Raw genomic sequence first — 17,403 nt, 5'->3', positions numbered from 1 at the left:
CCCGCACTTCAGGGTCTGCCGACCTCGAGAGCCTAGTCTGTTTTAAGCATAGCTGGGCCATTAAACTCGCCTTGTCCCATCCTTCCAACGCGCCCTGCCCTGCCTCGCGTACTGGTTCTATCAGTACGAAAGTATCTCGCTCGCGTCTCGTTCATCGGTGTCGATACACACCAAGGGCGCGCGCACACCCAATATCCCGATCCAGCACAACCGCATCGTCGCGTGTCTCAACTTCGCCCTCCCTTCACCGTTACCCTGCCACTCTGTTACCTGCGGTCTGTCATCCTCCATGTCTGCGCTTTGATCCCTTCAGATTCAACTCACCTTTCGTGCGAGCCCACCTCCTCTTCGACGATCAAGCCCAAGATGGGAAAACTCAGCAGGCTCGAACTTTACAACTTCAAATCCTACAAGGATCATCATACCCTACTTTTTGGCGATGCCTATTTTACGTCCATCATCGGTCCCAATGGCTCAGGCAAATCAAACGCCATGGACGCCATCTCCTTCGTCCTCGGGATCAAGTCATCCCATCTTCGATCTACCCATTTGCGCGAACTGGTCTACCGAGGTCGGGTTCTACGAAAGTCTGTTGCGAATGGCGAGACTGAGGCAAACGGAGTGAACGGTCATGATGAGGGAGAAGATGGATCGCAGACGAACGGCACACAAGAGCGCAATGACCCCAAGTCCGCCTGGGTGATGGCTGTGTATGAAGATGACGCTGGTATGGAGCAGAAGTACAAGCGCGCAATCACCAACCAGGGTGTCTCAGAGTATCGCATTAACGAACGCATTGTCACGGCCCAACACTACAACGATTCGCTGGAAGAAGAGAACATCCTCATCAAGGCACGCAATTTCCTCGTCTTTCAGGGCGATGTCGAGGCCATTGCCATACAGAAACCTCAAGATTTGACGCGCTTGATAGAACAAGTCTCGGGGAGCATTGAATATAAAGCTGATTATGACCAGTTAAAGGCAGAGCTAGATCAGGCAGCTGAGCAACAGGCGTTCCAGCTTAATCGACGTCGAGGTATCAACGCAGAGATCCGTCAGTACCAGGAGCAAAAGCGAGAAGCGGACAACTTTCAAAAGAAAGCCGCAGAGCGGGATGAAGCGATTGTGACTCATGTCTTGTGGAAACTATATCACCTGCAACGCCAAATCGAGGAGTCCAGCGCCGAGATCCAGAAGCACCAAGAGGAACTGAAAGAATACCGTCGCGGCGTGGAGAAACACGAAAAGAGCCTTGACCTGGCAAAGAGGGAACACGCTCAAGCTTCACGAGGCGTCGGTAAGATGGAAAAGTTGATCAAGAGTAAAGAAAAGGAGATCGAAGACAAAACTTCGTCCATTGTGCCGATTGATGAGCAGATCTCTGTCTCCACCCACCAGCTCACCAAATACGCGAATAGAGCGAACACGATCATCAAAGAGCGGAATACGCAGGCAGCGGCTGTGGCGCAACTTGAAAAAGACCTGAAGACCGTCGACAAAGCGCAGACTCAATGGCAGAAAGAATGGGAGCAGAATACCTCTCGGTTAGGTGGTCAGTTGACCGATGCTGATCTTCATGAGTACACCCGACTTCGCGAAGAACTCAATAAGCGTGCCTCCGCCGACCTGAATCGCATCGAGAGGCTCAAGAGCGAGAAAGCTCCAATTGAGGCCACTTGCAGCAATCTGAGAAACAGTGTCCAAAGTACCGAGTTCAAGTTGAGCTCCCTCGAGAATGAATGTGGTGCGCTCAACCAACGGCGAGACGCAGTCAAGGAAGCAGTGAAACAAGCACAGGTGGAGATCGACGCGAAGAAGAGAGAGCTCCACGCTGCCTCTTCTAATCGACTACAGGCAGCACGGACTCGAACTGAGCTTGATGAGAAACTCGCCGAAGTGGCTAGAAAACTTCTGGAAGCTGACGATGGTCGTCGGACGAGTGAAAAGGAGGGGAGAATGCGGGAGACCATCACTATGCTCAAACGCACTTACCCCGGTGTCAAGGGCCGCGTTCATGAACTGTGCAGGCCCAAGCAGAAGAAGTTTGCGGAAGCTGTTAGTACAGTGCTAGGTCGCAACTTCGACGCTGTGGTTGTGGACACCGAGGCAACGGCCAAGCAATGCATCGAGTATCTGCGAGACCATCGCTCAGGTCAAGCAACTTTCATTCCCCTTGACACAATCCAGGTCAAAGCACTGAACTCCAATCTGAAGGGCATGCATAAAGGCATGCGTCCAGCTATCGAGACGGTGGATTACGACCAGTCTGTTGCGCGCGCAATTTCATATGCTTGTGGTAACTCAATTGTGTGCGATGATCTCAACATAGCGAAAGACCTGTGTTACAACCGCCATGTCGATGCAAAGGCTGTCACGTTAGATGGCAGTGTTATCCACAAAGGCGGGCTAATGACTGGTGGTCGTGGCAAAGACCAACCCTCTCGACGTTGGGACGAAGCCGAAGTTGATAGGCTCAACAAGCTCAAAGACAAGTTAACGGAGGAATTCGCTGCTCTGCCACAGGAAAGCTCTCGCCGAGCAGAGGAACAGACGCTCCAAAATGAGCTGAGCGGTCTTGAAAGCAGACTGCGGTATGTTAAAGAAGAACTCGAAGCCCTTGACAAGAATCTTCAGAGTAAGAAGCGCGAGGTCGATCACTTCAAGCAGCAACTGGCAGAGGAACGGCCGAAGCTGCGACAGGAACAGAACAAGCTGCAAAAGATTGACGAAGACATCTTGGAATACCAAGAATCCGTGAGCAATGTGGAAAACGAAATCTTCGGGGATTTCTGCCAAAAGCACGGCTTCGAAGACATTCGAGACTATGAAGCTCGACAAGGATCACTCCAGCAAGAAGCTGCTCAGAAGAAGCTCGAGTTCGTCACACAGAAGTCCAGAATCGAAGGTCAACTCAACTTTGAAAGGACCCGGCTTCAGCAGACAGATGACCGTCTCCTGGCTCTACGAGACAAGGAACAACGTGATAAAGAGACGATTGACGACCTGAATGAACAGAGACAAGGCATCCAAGACGACATCGACACACTGAAGAACGAACTTGATGAGCTACATGCTCAACTGGATGAACAGAGGGAACTCCTGAATGCGGCAGGCGAAAAGCTGGCTAAGCAGAAGGCAGAGTTTCAGATGCGCGCCAAAGAGATGGAGAGCACATTCCGAGCAATCAATGCTCTTGAAGGAGAAATGCAACGCCATTCTGCAGCGAGATACAGCCTTCTTCGCCGCTGCAAGATTGAAAATATCGCTATTCCACTCACTGAGCAATCCGCAACCCTTGACAGCGTGCCCATCAACGACATGCCTCTTGAGGATGCCGAAGCGATGGGGGCGGATGAGGAGGAGCCAACCTCTTCCGCTCTCAAGACATTTACCATCAACGACTACGGTGTCGAACCTGATTTTGATGCGCTAGATGACGAACTCAAAGAGGAAAACAGCGAAGCAATGGAGTCCAAATTACAAGAAGACATTGCCAAACTAAATGCCACTCTGGATAAGATGCAGCCCAATGCGCACGCCGCACAACGTCTTGCCGCTGTCGAAGCTCGTGCCCGGGACACAGAGCAGGAATACGAAGACTCACGCACGAGATACCGTGACCTCAAAGCGAAATTCGAGGATACGATGGAAAAGCGCAATGAACTTTTCAACAAGGCATTCAGCCACATCTCGCAACAAATCGAACCCATTTACTCCAACCTGACCAAATCGGACGAATTCCCGGCTGGAGGACGTGCGTACCTTACAGCCGATGAGGAAGAGCCGTACCTAACCGGTGTGAATTACCACACTATGCCACCCACGAAGCGCTTTCGGGATATGGAGCATTTGTCAGGAGGGGAAAAGACAATGGCAGCACTGGCACTGCTCTTTGCGATTCATAGTTTTCAACCGAGTCCATTTTTTGTCCTGGATGAGGTGGATGCGGCTTTGGACAATGCTAATGTGGGCAAGTTGGTGAATTACGTGAAGAATCATGCGGTGAGCAATTTCCCCTTGTTGTCAGCCACAAGAAGCGGCATATCTGGCTAAGTTATATGTGATGTGGAGCTAACGATATCTTGTAACATAATAGGCCCCGGGAATGCAGTTCATCGTGATCAGTCTAAAGACTGGCTTCTTTCAGGGCAGCGAGGCTCTGGTGGGGGTATATAGGGATCAAGGGGCGAACAGTTCCAAAGTTCTGACGCTGGATGTAAGTCGCTCTTTACCTTCTTTTTCCATTGTTGTGGAGGTCTATGTCGAGGTGCTAACACGAACTTCAGCTGAGGAAATACGCCTGATCATTTCGAGGCATTGGAACGCCTCCTTTGTGCGAATCTCTCGGGCGAGGTTGGAAAACCGGACTTCTCGCGCTGTATTACGACTTATTGTGCTACAATCTCGCGAGGAAAGGCTACGGCACAACATGAAAAGGGGTGGGACAAGGACAGTTCTTATACTCGGGAAGACAGACCCGTTCTCAACACGGCCAGTTTCACGACGAATACCCACGAGAATTCAACGTATTATGCTGCAAAAGGTTCCTGGACCCCAATGTCGATATGGTCAGGCCGGGTCACGCAACCTGGTACGCCATTTCTGTGCCCATCTACTGACCTGACGACGTGGCGATGTGTAATGGATTGATGGGGGATCGGTTGATTACATATGTGTCCTGCTGCCACTGCAAGAAGAGCGATGCGTCAGATATGTGCTGTGAATGAGGCGAACGGATGAGTTGTGCCTGGTTGGCCACTGTTACTTGTCGTCTCTTTTGGGAATCCCTGACACCTGAAAGGCGCTGATAGTGCATTGTTGATCTGTACAATACACAACGTCGGTTGAGCCTGCTGGCGCTCGTGCTCGTCCTTTTCCTACTTTGTCCCGCAATAATCACAAGTGGACAAAATATCAGAAAATCGAAGATGTGGATTGGAATGTTGTCAACTCTATGGAATTCGTTCAAAAGCCTTTCTTCTGTCACTCCGTCCGGTTGGGGGGCCACATGAATTCAGTCTCATCATGCTCCCCTGCGCCCTCATTTTCCCTGTGTCAGTGCCGTACCGGTGAGCACGTTCAAACTGCTGAGCTGAGTCTATATAAAGTTATAATCCGCTTGACCGACTCATGGTCTGGCGTCGGCGAGATCAAAGTCTCAAAAGTCGAGAGCCAAATGAAATATATCTCTGCGCTTGAAAGCCACGAGAGAAATCTTCTGCCGTGGAGAAGCGCATTTAATTTTTCTTGTCCTCAGGGGCCTTCTGTTTCTCTTCCTGCCTCCCCTGCTCCGAGACATCCTCTTCCGCCTCTTTGGCCTCTTCTTTCGCATCAGCCTTCTTGGCCTCCTGTTTAGCATCCGCAGGCTTGGGCTTGGGCTTCTCATCGATGTCTTTATCATCTTTAACAGTCGGGCTCGCGCTCTTCTCGCCCTTTGCCTCTGAAGTCTGCTTGCTTGACTCGGCCTGCTCATTCTCTTCCTCAATCAGCTCCTGCTGCTCCTTCAACACCTCCAGACGTTGTTTATTTGTTGCCGCCCCCTCTGCATTGTGAACCTCGAGTTCAATCTCGTGGAATAGTTCCTCGGGGATGGAACTCAGCACTGCTTGCAGTGCGTCAATCTGCGAGTCGATCTCACTGTCTTTGCCAGACGTGTACATATACGCATTGCTGAGCACCAAAAGTGTTGACGGAATGTTATATTTGAGACGGAGGTCGAGCCACATTTGCAGATCCTCCCTCAACTTGCCGGGGGACATACCATGGGTCCGAAGCCCACGAGAGGCGCACGCCATTTGGAGTTCTGGCACAGAGAGCGAATCGACGCCTTCAAAGGAGATAGCTTTGTCGTCGCGTTTGATCTGACGCATGCGGTGGCGGATTTGATACCGCAGCATGGCGTCCGTTCCAAAGGTATTGAGATTCATGTACTTGCACATGCCCACAAGCTGTGGTCGAGACAAATTGTCCAACGTCAAATCGTCCTTGAAAATCTTGCACACTTTAATAACATCCTCTCTGGAAGGAGATTCACCCGTAGCGCGGACTTTGCGGAAGAACTCGGTGAACTCTTCTTTCTTTGCATTGACGGCAGAGACTGGTAGGCCGGTCTCACGGAGCGTGTTGCGCAGGAAAGCAGAGACTTGCTTGCGGGTTTCCCTGAGATGGGCAGCTTTCTTTTCACGGCTTTTCTGGCCTTCGAATGTCGAGGGAAGCAGATTCGGGAACAACTTCAGGGCGACCGGTAGCAGGAGTTCTGCAAACGGGACGATGACGAAAACTGAGAAGGGTACTAGCCGGCCGAGATCTTGAACTGTCCGTTGCAACTGATCGATTGTCAACACTTCCGCACATGCACAAGGCGATCAAGGACTGCTTACCTGTCTGTTCTCTCGGCGACTAAGTTCGTATCCTGCGGCCATTTTTAACGCAAGCCTTGAGGAGATTTTGACTTCCGCGGCCAGTAACTTCGTTCCGTCCCAGTAATGCTGAAGTTCTTTCTTTATCTTTTGGCCGATAGTGAGTTTCTTGGGTTCCTCCTTCTTGGCCGCTAGTTCCGTTGCCTGCTCCTTCTCGGACTGGGCAGAAGCGGCCTTTTCAGCAGCCAGCTCGCTGAGACTGGCTTTTTCCATGGCATTGGTCTTGGCGGTCGCAGTAGCCGTCATTTTGGGGACATGTAGCTGTTCATCGGACTTCTTCAGCTCTGCGACCGACGGGGTCGGCGATGCTTCTGATGACTTCTTGGCCTCATCCTTTGGCAATGGTTTCTTAGCCTCATTTATGTTGAAGCCTGGAGGAGGGCCGCCGTCAGGCCCATGCGAGGTTGTCTCTGTTGCATAATTCCTCTGCGGCAAAGCAATAGCCACTGCTGAGAGTTTTAGGGGGAGGTCTCTGGCGAACCTGGATCGAGAGGAGTAGACGCTCAAGAGCGGAGAGTGCGAAGGACGAGGGTATGCTGTTCACAAGTCAGTCGGAATCCAATTCCGGAGTCGACGCAGACACTGACATTGCAAAAGGAGTCTCCTAGCTGCAGCATTGCTGATTAGTCTGGGACCGGAGCTCATGATGGACGAAGTGAGAGGCGAATGGGAAGGAAAGGAACGAAGGGGGTCGAAAGTAGAATGATTGAAAAGGCGTCAAGCCGGTCCGGGAATGAACGAGGAAAATCCGAAGCGATCACCGAGTCAAATGATAAAACTGAAGATGTGTCGTGGTGTAGAATTACGAAATGTATAGAGAGGGATTAGGGAGCGTGAGGAATGCGTTCAGGTGTCAGGTTCCAGAACTCAAACCCAGATCGCTAAGAGGCCCAAAAGGGGAAAGTCGTCGAAGCCGGGCCGGGATGTGCACTACGCAGAAGTCGCCTTATCGGAGTTACCAACAAAAAAGCTCGGCGTTAAGTCCAATCACGTGATGCGAGAGGGCAGAGACCATGTGAGCAGGAAACATTGTGATGCTATATGCAATTTCGATGTTGTGCTTTTTATGTTACAGATTGACTTGATGGCGGGTTGTGGGATGGCCAATCAGTGAGGGCCAGATCCTGCACTTTGAAGAACTGTACGTAACACAGGGGACATCGGTATAGGCAGAGCAGAGCAGTGTCCCTGCCAGCCATTTCAAGACTGGTATCTCTGCCTTTGCCACTGAACAGCACTCGGTATCGCATTGAGCTCGTTCTATCACGAGGCCGCGATTCACTTTGAGTTGTTCTGCAAGATTCGCCGTCGGTTATACTGTCGGCGACACTCTCGAGTTGCAAATCACCATGTCGGCATGCAGATGAAGTTCGATTCTCCAAAGTTTAATCGGAGTCGCCATCACCATGCTTATCCACACTTTGCTTACCAGGTGAGTCCTTCATCGCCTCATCGTCTGATGGATCACGTCTCCGACGTTTTGCTTCAGGCGACGATTCGTCCGACGAAGTGTTGCGTTGTCTGCGCGCAGCGGGCTCATATCTCTGTAGCGATCGCCGTCGTTTATGGTGTGGGCGGCGACTCCTGCTTCGACTCGAACTGCCTCTTCGTCGAGAATGGTACTCGTCGGGGCTGCGGCTCAATCGACGGACATCGCGTGCATTGCGGCCCCTGAGAATATCAGCGCGCCTGTTGTTTCGATTGTCATCAGAAGAGTAGTATGAGGGAGATCGCCTATGACGTCTGTCACCCTTTCTGTAATCCCTCCGTCTGTCCCGTGATCTTGACCTTGACCGCGATGATGAGTATGAGCGATCTCGACGGTATCGTCGCCGCTTGGGGCTCGGGCTTCGACTCGGACTTGAGGTTGTCCGGCTGCGTGACCGTCGTCTTCTAGGCGTCCGTGAGCGTGAGACATCAGAACGTGTTGGAGATCGTGTGCGTCTATCACCAGGTGATTCGGGTGTTCTTCTCAGCCTGCCTTCCCCCCTCTGTCGAGGTGACTTGGTCCGACTCTTGCTTCTTGAATCCCGTTCTCTCCTGGGTCCTGGTGATGGGCTCCGCGAGTATGGCGCTGTCCTCGACCTGGACCGGGATCGGGATCGGGATCGGGATCTGGAAATCGACTTTGACGCGGATCGGCCAGCACGACGCGAACGCGGCAAGGAAGGCGAGCGAGAGATGGGGCGAGAGGGAGATCTCGTCGCCGAACGTCCTCGGCCAATGTCCCGACCACCTCTGCCTCGGTTCCCAGGAACATATGTGTCAGTCTCCCGACGGGATGGAGGGCCTCTATACGGAGACCTTCTTCGACGCGGAGGAGACCTCGAGTATCTCGGAGGTCGTGTATCGTATCCTCGTCCGCCCCGACCACCACCACGGCGACCACGGCCACGCTCAGCCCGCTCACGCTGTCGGATGGAATCGATATCCCGCTCTTGAGTTTCTTCTTGCTGTCTTTTATTTTTGGCTTCCAAAGCGGCTTTCTCGGCGTCGATCTGGCCACATCAGCGGAGTTCAACATGATCGCGCGATCGCTGTACCTTTTCTTGTATCAACTCCAGCTTCTTGGCTTCGAGTAACTCCTTCGGGACGCCTTGCGGATTTGACTGTGCACTCAGGCACAAGTTCCACAATTCCTTGCAGAATCTGGGGGTATCCTTGTCAAGAAATCCGGTGAGCGAGATTTGGAGCGCTTTGATGTCAGGCTGGGGCTGTTAGTCCAGAACAGACGAGAGTTGAGGGGACGTCGACATACGAAACGCGAACCCTCGAGCAAGTTAAAGCAAAGCTCGATAATAACGTCATCTTCCGAGCCAAGTATTTCGGAGATCTTGCCTGCAATCCATCTATAACACCGCATCAGAAACCGTTCATTCCAGAGGGGACTGGCGAGTAGCCTTTGATGCCTAGCTTACTTTTTCATGACTTCAACGTTGACCTTTTTCATATCAACCTTTTGGTTAAATTCGGGGGGGAATTTGGTCTGCCGAAGCAGTTTCTGGTCAACTGCCGTGGCCATGATGTCGCCAAAGTGCGTCCACAGGCACAGGTTCGGGCACACGAGCGCAGTTGAAAAGACTGGAGAAACTTGGAGACTCCAAACTGGCAAAGTCGAGCAACTAGGCGGAGGTGGGTTGTAAGGGAGGAAGGTCAAGCGACCCCGCTTATTGGTCTCAGCCTCACGCCTCAGCCTCGTGGTATCGACTGCCTCCCAAGCGTAAAAGCTGGGGGTTTTTAACTGTCGTATCATGGCGACTGCCGCAATGGAAGAATGGAGACATTGTCGTCAGCATTGGTGTAAGGCGCCAGATGGTTAGGTCTTTCCCTTTCGATTGTCACGCAAGAGCGTTCGTGGTTTCTTCCTTGTATTCTTCGATCCTTTGCATCTGCCTGACGCTGTGCTCTCTTCATGTTTCCTATACAGCTTACTTAGACGCGCCTATGGCTTTGCTTCCACGTTCATTCAATATGAGTAATGAGCACACCTTGTCCGTGTGCCCCCTCAACTAAACGTTATTCTCCTCATTCCACCGGCTTAGGCTGGCCCTGGCCTGAGCATCCTGCCTGCGACCACGCACCCACCTCTCCAACCCTGGCTCATTTCCCCAATGAAGAACTTCTACAGTATCTGCAAAGACAAAAAGAGCTGGCATGGACTACTTCCGAGAGATAGAGGACTTTGCTCATGTCTGACAGGCTTAGGTCCCGCAAGTATCGACCTCAGATTCTCAAAGGGACACCTTTCATAAAGCCCCAGAGGGTCGAATTGGCTCAGCTACGCTGCCCAAACCCACCTGGGGAAACCCTTTTGCTCCGAAAAAGCAGTCTGTTGAAGCACTCATTGGGCATTTCGAGACAGTTAGTAGGTCCAGTTGCGTTCTCATCACATACTGACGACACCAGAAAGACCGACTCAGCAGAGCACCCACAGCTCCATCCGAACACGCCCTTACGAGTCCGTCGCCATCCTTGCGTGAACGATATTCGAGCGCGCTCAAATCACAAAAGCAGACTTCTCCCGGCTATCGCCCTGACAAAGCCGTCCGCGGACGGGGTCTCCGAGAAGAAGAAATCCACTTCATTGAGCAAGCGCTTAAGAGAAGGCTCTCTGATAGCTCGCTAGACCCAAGAGCCTCTCATAGATCACCCGAATGCTACCCAGCAACGGACCGGCCACGAATTCAGGTAAAGGCATCTGCACGGTCTATATCGATAATTATTCCAGAAGGCGTCAAGCTTCCGGTTGTTGCCACCATCGAATCTGCGGGGTCGTTTGAGTTTGAGACTCAGATGTCGACTTCGAATGATAGAGAAGCAAGCAAGTCAAGCAGTACTGCCGGCTTTGATCCAAATACGCGGGAAATGAGCCGTCGGCAGGAAACCTTGTCAGAACAGACAACCACTGAAGCAATCCGAGCCAGTGAGAATCAGGAGATAATAGCAGGATTGGGGCTGCCCTTCCTCGCAAGAGTCAGCAAAGGCCGCTTGAACGTTTCAGAGGCATCAATCTCTGCGCCCCAAAGCGCCGACGTATCAGCTTCAGGACAAGTCTTTATTCCTCCTCACGAACGCTCTCCCGAAGAGGTTCCCGACCCTCTTCATCACCATTCCAGAGAAGCAGAAGTAAAGCCGAGAGGTGATCATGAGACATCTGAGCCGCTCAAAGAGCCTCGAGAAGTCTTGAGCTCTCAAGCCATAACCGAACCAGCTCTCGACCCCGCTGGTCCTGCAGATACCGCTTCTCCCGAAAGTGAACGTGAGCTTAAAGCTGAGGAAGCAGATCCGAGCTCTGAAGAGCCTGCTTCAACCTCCGTGACCAAATCAGAGAACCCGTTTGATCCTGTTGCGGCGATTTCCTCTGAAGTCGATGACCCCAGACCGTTCTCGATCCCAGAAATCAGAATACACAGACCCAGCGGCACAGTCATGTCTGATTCACCAGGGGCGGCGGACACGAACAGTTCGAGTATGTCGCCCACAACTGTACAGACAGCAAAGGAACAAAGTCCGACTACTACACCGCTCAAAGCTGTATCAAATCCTATTACGGCTGTCCTGGAGCTCAGCCCGCTTCCCGTGGATCCTACATCAGCCACGAATGCAGTACCCATTGATGCAGTGGCCTCAACCCTCCCAGTTTCGGTATCTGTCTTACCAGTAGCAGGCAAGATCGGCAAAAGAAAGAGGGTCATCCAGAAAGCGCGCCGAGTCATTGTCAGAAAGCATCTGCTTGCGATCATTTTGGGCCGGGACTTGGCCAGCGTGGTCCACCCTCAGCTCAACGCGGCCGGGAAACCTGTGCCTGACGTTCCTTTGCCTCTAGATGGCGCGAGTGACCTGATCCGCAACTATGGGAGAAGGAATAGGTGCAAGAGAGCTACCCAACAAGAACGGCTCAATCAGAAGATCGCAGGCGCCAGATTTCATGTGGGGGTGGAGGACATTCAGAGGTGCTCATCGTGTCGTGGACTGAAAGGGACGTTCAATTTACGAAGGTATGACCGCTTGCAGCTCCAGCGGACCAGGCCTACCGTGGGCGTGATTGAAAGACATGCGCGCAGCAGAGCTCAAGTCGCAGCATTCAAGTGCCAATGTTCAAATCCGTTGCTTGGAGCTGGCGGCCAGAGGGCGGCCACAGACTCTGCGCTACCGACGGCTCCAGAGCATCTGCAAGCTCATGGCATCAATGGGCATCCTTTGCCTGGAGCCGTAGGAGACACACAGCGCTGAAGTACGATGGGATAGATAGCAATATCATTATCGTGATTCTGAGAAAGGCGAGAGAATTGTAGGCTATAGTCGCGTAGACTTCACCCCATCGTTTCATCATCATCCGGCGCAAATTTGACCCTGCTGACTTCTGCGGGCTATCTAGACTGTCTGTCTGATCCAGACAAGGCAGCTATAACCTGGTCGACATCCTCGCCCGCCTGGACAAGCTCTGGATCAGGCCCTGTCTCAAGATATTTCAACTTGACATTGTAATGGAGTGAGACCAATTCGTTTGCACGTTGGAGGTCCTGATTGTGTTGGTCTTCTGGCGGTGGAGGTTGCACTGGTTGCCCATTTGTATCGTCAGATTTGGCTGGCGCCCGATCTGTCACATCGCCTGTCGTGATAACATGTGGCTTGACCAGGGCGATGGCGGCTTCGTGAGACTGCCAGACGCAAGTCAATCCAGGTTCTCGCATCTCTGGGGACATCCATCGAGATGGGCAAACTATCGAACATGCAGAATGAATGTCTTCAGCCGAGCTTCACTTACACAGACACTAAGAGACTTGAGATCCGATAGGAAGGCTGCGACCTGCATTGTTTTTCTCTATGTGGCGGCGGGAAGGTCACTGCCTGGTGGATGAAACATGCGGACTTTGGGTGACCTGTGTCTTCGGCGCAGTATCGGGCAGACCACTTCTCGCGGCAGGCAATGTTTTGGGAGAATGTGAGGGTCAAATCCGCTAACGGGCTGAGCACATAATACGGACGGCAGATGGAAGTGTTACGTGGGTTGGAAGTGAAAATGGATGTGGCTGAACGCTGAATCCGTGGTTGTACAGTACTGTAGCTGCGGAGAAGATGTTGTCACTCCTCTGAAGTCTCCAATGGCCACCACCGTCACTATAACCATCATCATCCATACTCCTCCTTCTCAATTTGTTCGAGGCCTCGTTGCCCGCTGTGCCACGATTCTGATGAACCACTGCACCACCTTCAACCGTCTATAGAGGATTCTTGACAACAAATCAACCCTCAATCAAACCAGCTCGCCGTCACCGCCTTTCACATCGCCAATCTTTCAGCGCTTTGGAGCCGCGGTCCTCCCTCGATGCTCGATTGCCTCACCTTTTGCAGCATTTATGATGAGCTACACATTCGTAGCCAGTGCTCAGATGCAATACCTTTGCCTTTTTCTGACGACCACCAGGCGAAATGAGCCCCGACAGCCTCCCTCCCTCCGGACAATTTCAGCCAGCCAGCCAGTTCCGAGAGCCACGATCATGTTCCCTGATTCTGGGAGAAGCTAACAATAATACGGAACATGCCAAAGCCCCTCTCCTTCTGCTCTTGCCCGCCGACTTTGCTGGAGGGCCTGGATCTGTACAGTTGAAAAGAGGCTGAGACAAACCCGATCTACGACGAGCGTCGATAGCCGTTCATCAGACTTGCTAGGACCTCGCTGGACGCGTGAACTGGAACCATCCACCACTGGCGTTCCTGCAGCCTCCCACGCACGTCGAGTCTGGGGCCGCTGATGACCTCGGCTCTGGCTTGTCAGGATTCATGCTCATTCCGAAGCTTTGCTCATATGTCCATGGAGGCTTTCTGGCAATTGACGGCACCAGATCATTCGATCATCCAGTTGATTGTAGGAGCTGTCGTTGTATTGTCAAATTCTAGGCCTTCCAACCAGACCCTAACACTCGCACATCATATTTGTGGGATCTCGAGCTCGGAACCGGGGTCACCATCCCAACGCGCGCTGGCCGCATAATCATACGGAAGCCTTCCGAGGACATACAAAATTCCAAATTGTGCTCGACCACATCCGGCCCAAATTGCTGCAAGGCTTTCCACTCGACAGCCCAGACCCTTCTTTCGTCCGCCTCAGCCGCCATCGCAGCTTCTACGGGTTCTCCAGGAGCGGTCACTCCCTCCCGACCGCCCAACGTTGCGCGGGACGCTCCGGATTCAAGCGCAATGTTCCAGGTTGAGCAAGTGCCAACACCAACGTCGTATCTGCAACGCAGGCTTGGTGGTGCTTTTGAATGATCAGGCGCCCTAACTTGGTGTTCTGGAAGAAGACCCAGCTCGGAAAGCGGCCGGTGTTGCCGATGACTACGGGAGGGCCACGAGATTAAAAGTTCAAGTCCACTACGACAGTTACACAGGGTGGTCTGATTGAGATCATGTGGGAATTTGCGAGCAGGTTCATGAAACCCTGCATCAAGCTATCGCTCTTCGGGGTTATCAGCTCGTCCGATCTCCTTTGCCAATACGCGATGTGCGTGTTCCACGAGAATAGCAATAATCAGGCATCCCGTCTTGTTAGAAGAACCGCACCTCTTCTGAAGTCAGGGATCTCCATCTACAAGCACAGCGACCAGCAAGTCGGCTCCTTCTTGTTCCGACCTGTGTACGGAGTAGATGGATGAACAAGCAATTGTCGTGCAATGCAGGTGTCGGTCGGTGTTGAATGTTGGAGGCCTTGTCCGGTGCCTTGTTACGTATCAGAAAACTCGTGTTGCGCAAGACGTCTCGTTGACTGACCATCGACTCCTCGGTCACAAAGTTCTCCTGGATGCCGCACAGAAAGAACGAAGCTCAAGTATCCACTCAACTGGCATGGATGTCTTGCTTCGTTTTCCGTCGGCAGAGACGTTTTCATACAATGTGTGGCTACGCATCATCACCTTCGCGCAATAAGCAGTTCCACCTCTGAAGTTTAATCGCGGTCAGGAAGTCATACTTTGAAGCAATCGAGAAGAGATGTCGGTCAGTCGGGCAGTTCGACATGGTGGGCGCCTGGTCGTGCGCGTAGATGAAGACATCGTGACGATTTCGGAGGTAGGTCGTATATTAGCGGGAACCGTTTACAGAAGGCCAAAGAAAAAGCAAACTCGCCCGCCTCACGAGGTCAGTCCAGCTAGACCAGTGCTGAAGGACTGCCAGTTACTTGGGATCCGTGACGGAGAGATGTGAGGGACCAACAACACGACTGAAGGTGACATTCTTCCCGCCAAAACTGCAACATTGCTCCCAACCCTCGCTTCTCATTTCTCCAAAGGTAACGGTGGATGGTCCTACAGTGTCTGGCCAAGATGAGGCATTTCGACGAAGTCGTCCGCTCTGTGTTATGCCTATCCATGAGGGTGCCCATCTTGCGGCCCCAGTCTTCTCGGTCCAAGTTCTGAGTGCGGAAAGACGAGACCAACTACTGGATGTGGAGTTGATTGGAATGTAAGGGACCCCTACCACAGTCCGTGTCCACACGTTTCAGCGTTTTATCCACACAAGGGAATTGCGATGCTCATACCCTTTCGCTTCATTATGCAAAGGCGGTCATGCACGACTGATGATATGCAGATGCGCATAGCTTTTGCCTAAGGTCAATCCTTGGGAGCTAGCGAAAAATTTGCATAGGCTTAACGAGGCGAATACTGCAAGCGCTCACCGACAAGGCACAGGCTGCGTTCCCAGGCCCAGACATTTCATGACCTGGCTGTGTCAACCTGGAGCCGCGGCCAGCGTTTGGATTTTGATCTCCAGACTCGTTACCAGGAAACGGGGTCGCACATTTCGCATCGGACCTCGCCACAGGTAGCGCCAAGCTGTTCGACGCGAGGTCTTGCGGCAAGGCTGTCAATTTCCCTTTGCGGAAAACAGCAATTTCTCAGCGCCGTCTCGTGGATCATTAATCGGGCTGTGTCCTTGACTGTTCCGACTTGCCTCCTCCTTGACGTGGCCATGGTTTGATTGTGCTTACAGCTGTCATGTCCACTTGCCCGTTCTTGACAATGGTCCAGTGTGCGTTGTTGCTCTGTATCGCGTCGAAGACTTGGCCGAAGGAATGCCGACATTGCCACAATTCCGCTCGAAGGTCCATGAAATTTTTTTCTTCTCAGTGAGGATACTGATCTTGCTCGAACTCCACAGGATGGTCTGCAGCGATGCCGCGTGATGGCACTGGCGCCTTGCAGCGAGGGCGGCGACGGGGGGAAGGTTCTCTCTGCATCCCACATTCCTGCTGGGGACAGTGCGAAGGGATCGATGCGCCCCATAAGGCGAAGGTGTGCGAGGGCGAGGCCCTACAATTACACGAACACATTCCCTGTTTGCGTGCATGAATGGAGAGAGGGAGAGAGAGTGTGTGTCTGATGACGAGACCCTTCGGAGACCCAAGCATGCGAATTCGGCATCCTTCAAACACCGCTTCCGGTAGCAGTTGTCCGGAGGAGAAGCCGGGGGTTTGAATGTCCGCTGCATGGCAGATCCTCCGCAGTGCTGGGTCGAAGCCTGTTTGGAGCGGTTACGTGGTCTTCCTCACTCTCTGGTTCGAAGCCTGCCAAAATGTAGCTGTGATCGGATTCACCTTGTATAAGATGTCCCATTTGCAGAAGGTAATAGTCCCGGGTGCGCGAGGAAATGGGTTGAAATGACGTCCCAGAATGGACAATTCGCCCACGGATTTCTCACAGCTGTGACAATGTCATTCGAAGCCAAACCCCATCTCAATTCTCGCGCCTCTACTCCGTGTAACACGTAATGTAATATGCACCCTCCACGCCCGTCATTTCAACTCCTTTCCGCCCCCCCTTTTTTCCCCAGCCGCGTCTCGGAGCCTTGTTCGCCCGCCGACGCCGCCCTGGTGGCCCTCTGTATCCCGTATTACTAAGCCTCGGGTGCCCCTGCAGGATTCTTCTGCTTTTGTCCGCGAGAGTGTCCTCTATTGACAAATATCATTTGATCATTAACTTCGATTCGCGGTTCCATTTCCCTAACGCACGTACGAGTATGCTATATTGATGTTATTGTTGCGTTTGGGGAAACTTTGGCTCTCCGCGCCGCCTTTCGACGGTGTCACGGTGTCATTGCCATCAGAGTCGCCGCGGAGAAAGAGACGGGGTGGGCAACGCAAATATCTCATTCACCTGTATAGATTTGGTTGAGGAGGGGAGAGAGGGGATCGCAGAGTGGCCTGCTCCTGTCCAGGACCAGGCTGGACCATCCCCCCTGGTCGTGCATCCTCGGTCTTCCCATCTATTCCCCCCTTCGATGGCCCGCCTATACTATATTCCCAATGTGTACCCTCGTGTTGTAATAGGAGTACATACGGACGTACATACCTAGGTAGGTAGGAAACTCGGCCTGGCCTCCTGCTCTCCATGGCGCGCCTATCTGTCGCCTGGGGTGGCGCGGGCGCCCGTATTGCCCGTTGGAGAAAACCGCCGTTGTTGAAACAACACTAATATTGAGGGAGTAT

At 52.6% G+C, this 17,403-nt stretch overlaps 5 protein-coding genes across 6 annotated transcripts; 2 read left to right on the top strand and 3 right to left on the bottom strand.

The window, feature by feature from the left end:
- Positions 1-127: 127 nt before the first annotated feature.
- On the top strand, positions 128-5,092 carry PV07_06626 (uncharacterized protein). Its single transcript, XM_016393620.1, has 3 exons — positions 128-4,002; positions 4,097-4,216; positions 4,287-5,092. The coding sequence occupies exons 1-3, from the start codon at positions 367-369 to the stop codon at positions 4,302-4,304; spliced, it is 3,774 nt and encodes a 1,257-aa protein (XP_016247039.1). The 5' UTR covers positions 128-366; the 3' UTR covers positions 4,305-5,092.
- On the bottom strand, positions 4,913-7,264 carry PV07_06625 (uncharacterized protein). Its single transcript, XM_016393619.1, has 3 exons — positions 7,007-7,264; positions 6,381-6,955; positions 4,913-6,326 (listed from the first exon to the last, which is right to left on the bottom strand). The coding sequence occupies exons 1-3, from the start codon at positions 7,062-7,064 to the stop codon at positions 5,238-5,240; spliced, it is 1,722 nt and encodes a 573-aa protein (XP_016247038.1). The 5' UTR covers positions 7,065-7,264; the 3' UTR covers positions 4,913-5,237.
- Positions 7,265-7,433: 169 nt separating this feature from the next.
- On the bottom strand, positions 7,434-9,489 carry PV07_06624. 2 transcript variants are annotated; one of them, XM_016393617.1, is made up of 4 exons: positions 9,338-9,489; positions 9,178-9,268; positions 8,963-9,127; positions 7,434-8,917 (listed from the first exon to the last, which is right to left on the bottom strand). In XM_016393617.1, exons 1-4 carry the CDS (start codon positions 9,439-9,441, stop codon positions 7,805-7,807), a joined length of 1,473 nt encoding a protein of 490 aa, XP_016247036.1. In that variant the 5' UTR covers positions 9,442-9,489; the 3' UTR covers positions 7,434-7,804. The 2 variants fall into 2 exon arrangements, with proteins under 2 accessions (XP_016247036.1, XP_016247037.1); XM_016393618.1 differs by having other exon boundaries at positions 8,963-9,079; positions 9,189-9,268.
- A 618-nt stretch (positions 9,490-10,107) lies between these two features.
- Positions 10,108-12,152, top strand: PV07_06623 (uncharacterized protein; the record flags this gene model as incomplete). The annotated part of the gene is made up of 2 exons (XM_016393616.1): positions 10,108-10,284; positions 10,326-12,152. 2 exons carry the CDS (start codon positions 10,108-10,110, stop codon positions 12,150-12,152), a joined length of 2,004 nt encoding a protein of 667 aa, XP_016247035.1.
- An 8-nt stretch (positions 12,153-12,160) lies between these two features.
- PV07_06622 (uncharacterized protein) lies at positions 12,161-12,925 on the bottom strand. Its single transcript, XM_016393615.1, has 2 exons — positions 12,688-12,925; positions 12,161-12,580 (listed from the first exon to the last, which is right to left on the bottom strand). The coding sequence occupies exons 1-2, from the start codon at positions 12,733-12,735 to the stop codon at positions 12,290-12,292; spliced, it is 339 nt and encodes a 112-aa protein (XP_016247034.1). The 5' UTR covers positions 12,736-12,925; the 3' UTR covers positions 12,161-12,289.
- Between the last annotated feature and the right edge of the window lie 4,478 nt (positions 12,926-17,403).

The sequence above is a fragment of the Cladophialophora immunda genome (genome assembly GCF_000835495.1).
Source record: "Cladophialophora immunda strain CBS 83496 unplaced genomic scaffold supercont1.4, whole genome shotgun sequence".
Taxonomy (NCBI): Eukaryota; Fungi; Ascomycota; class Eurotiomycetes; order Chaetothyriales; family Herpotrichiellaceae; genus Cladophialophora; species Cladophialophora immunda.
This window is presented reverse-complemented; position numbering and strand designations above follow the sequence as displayed.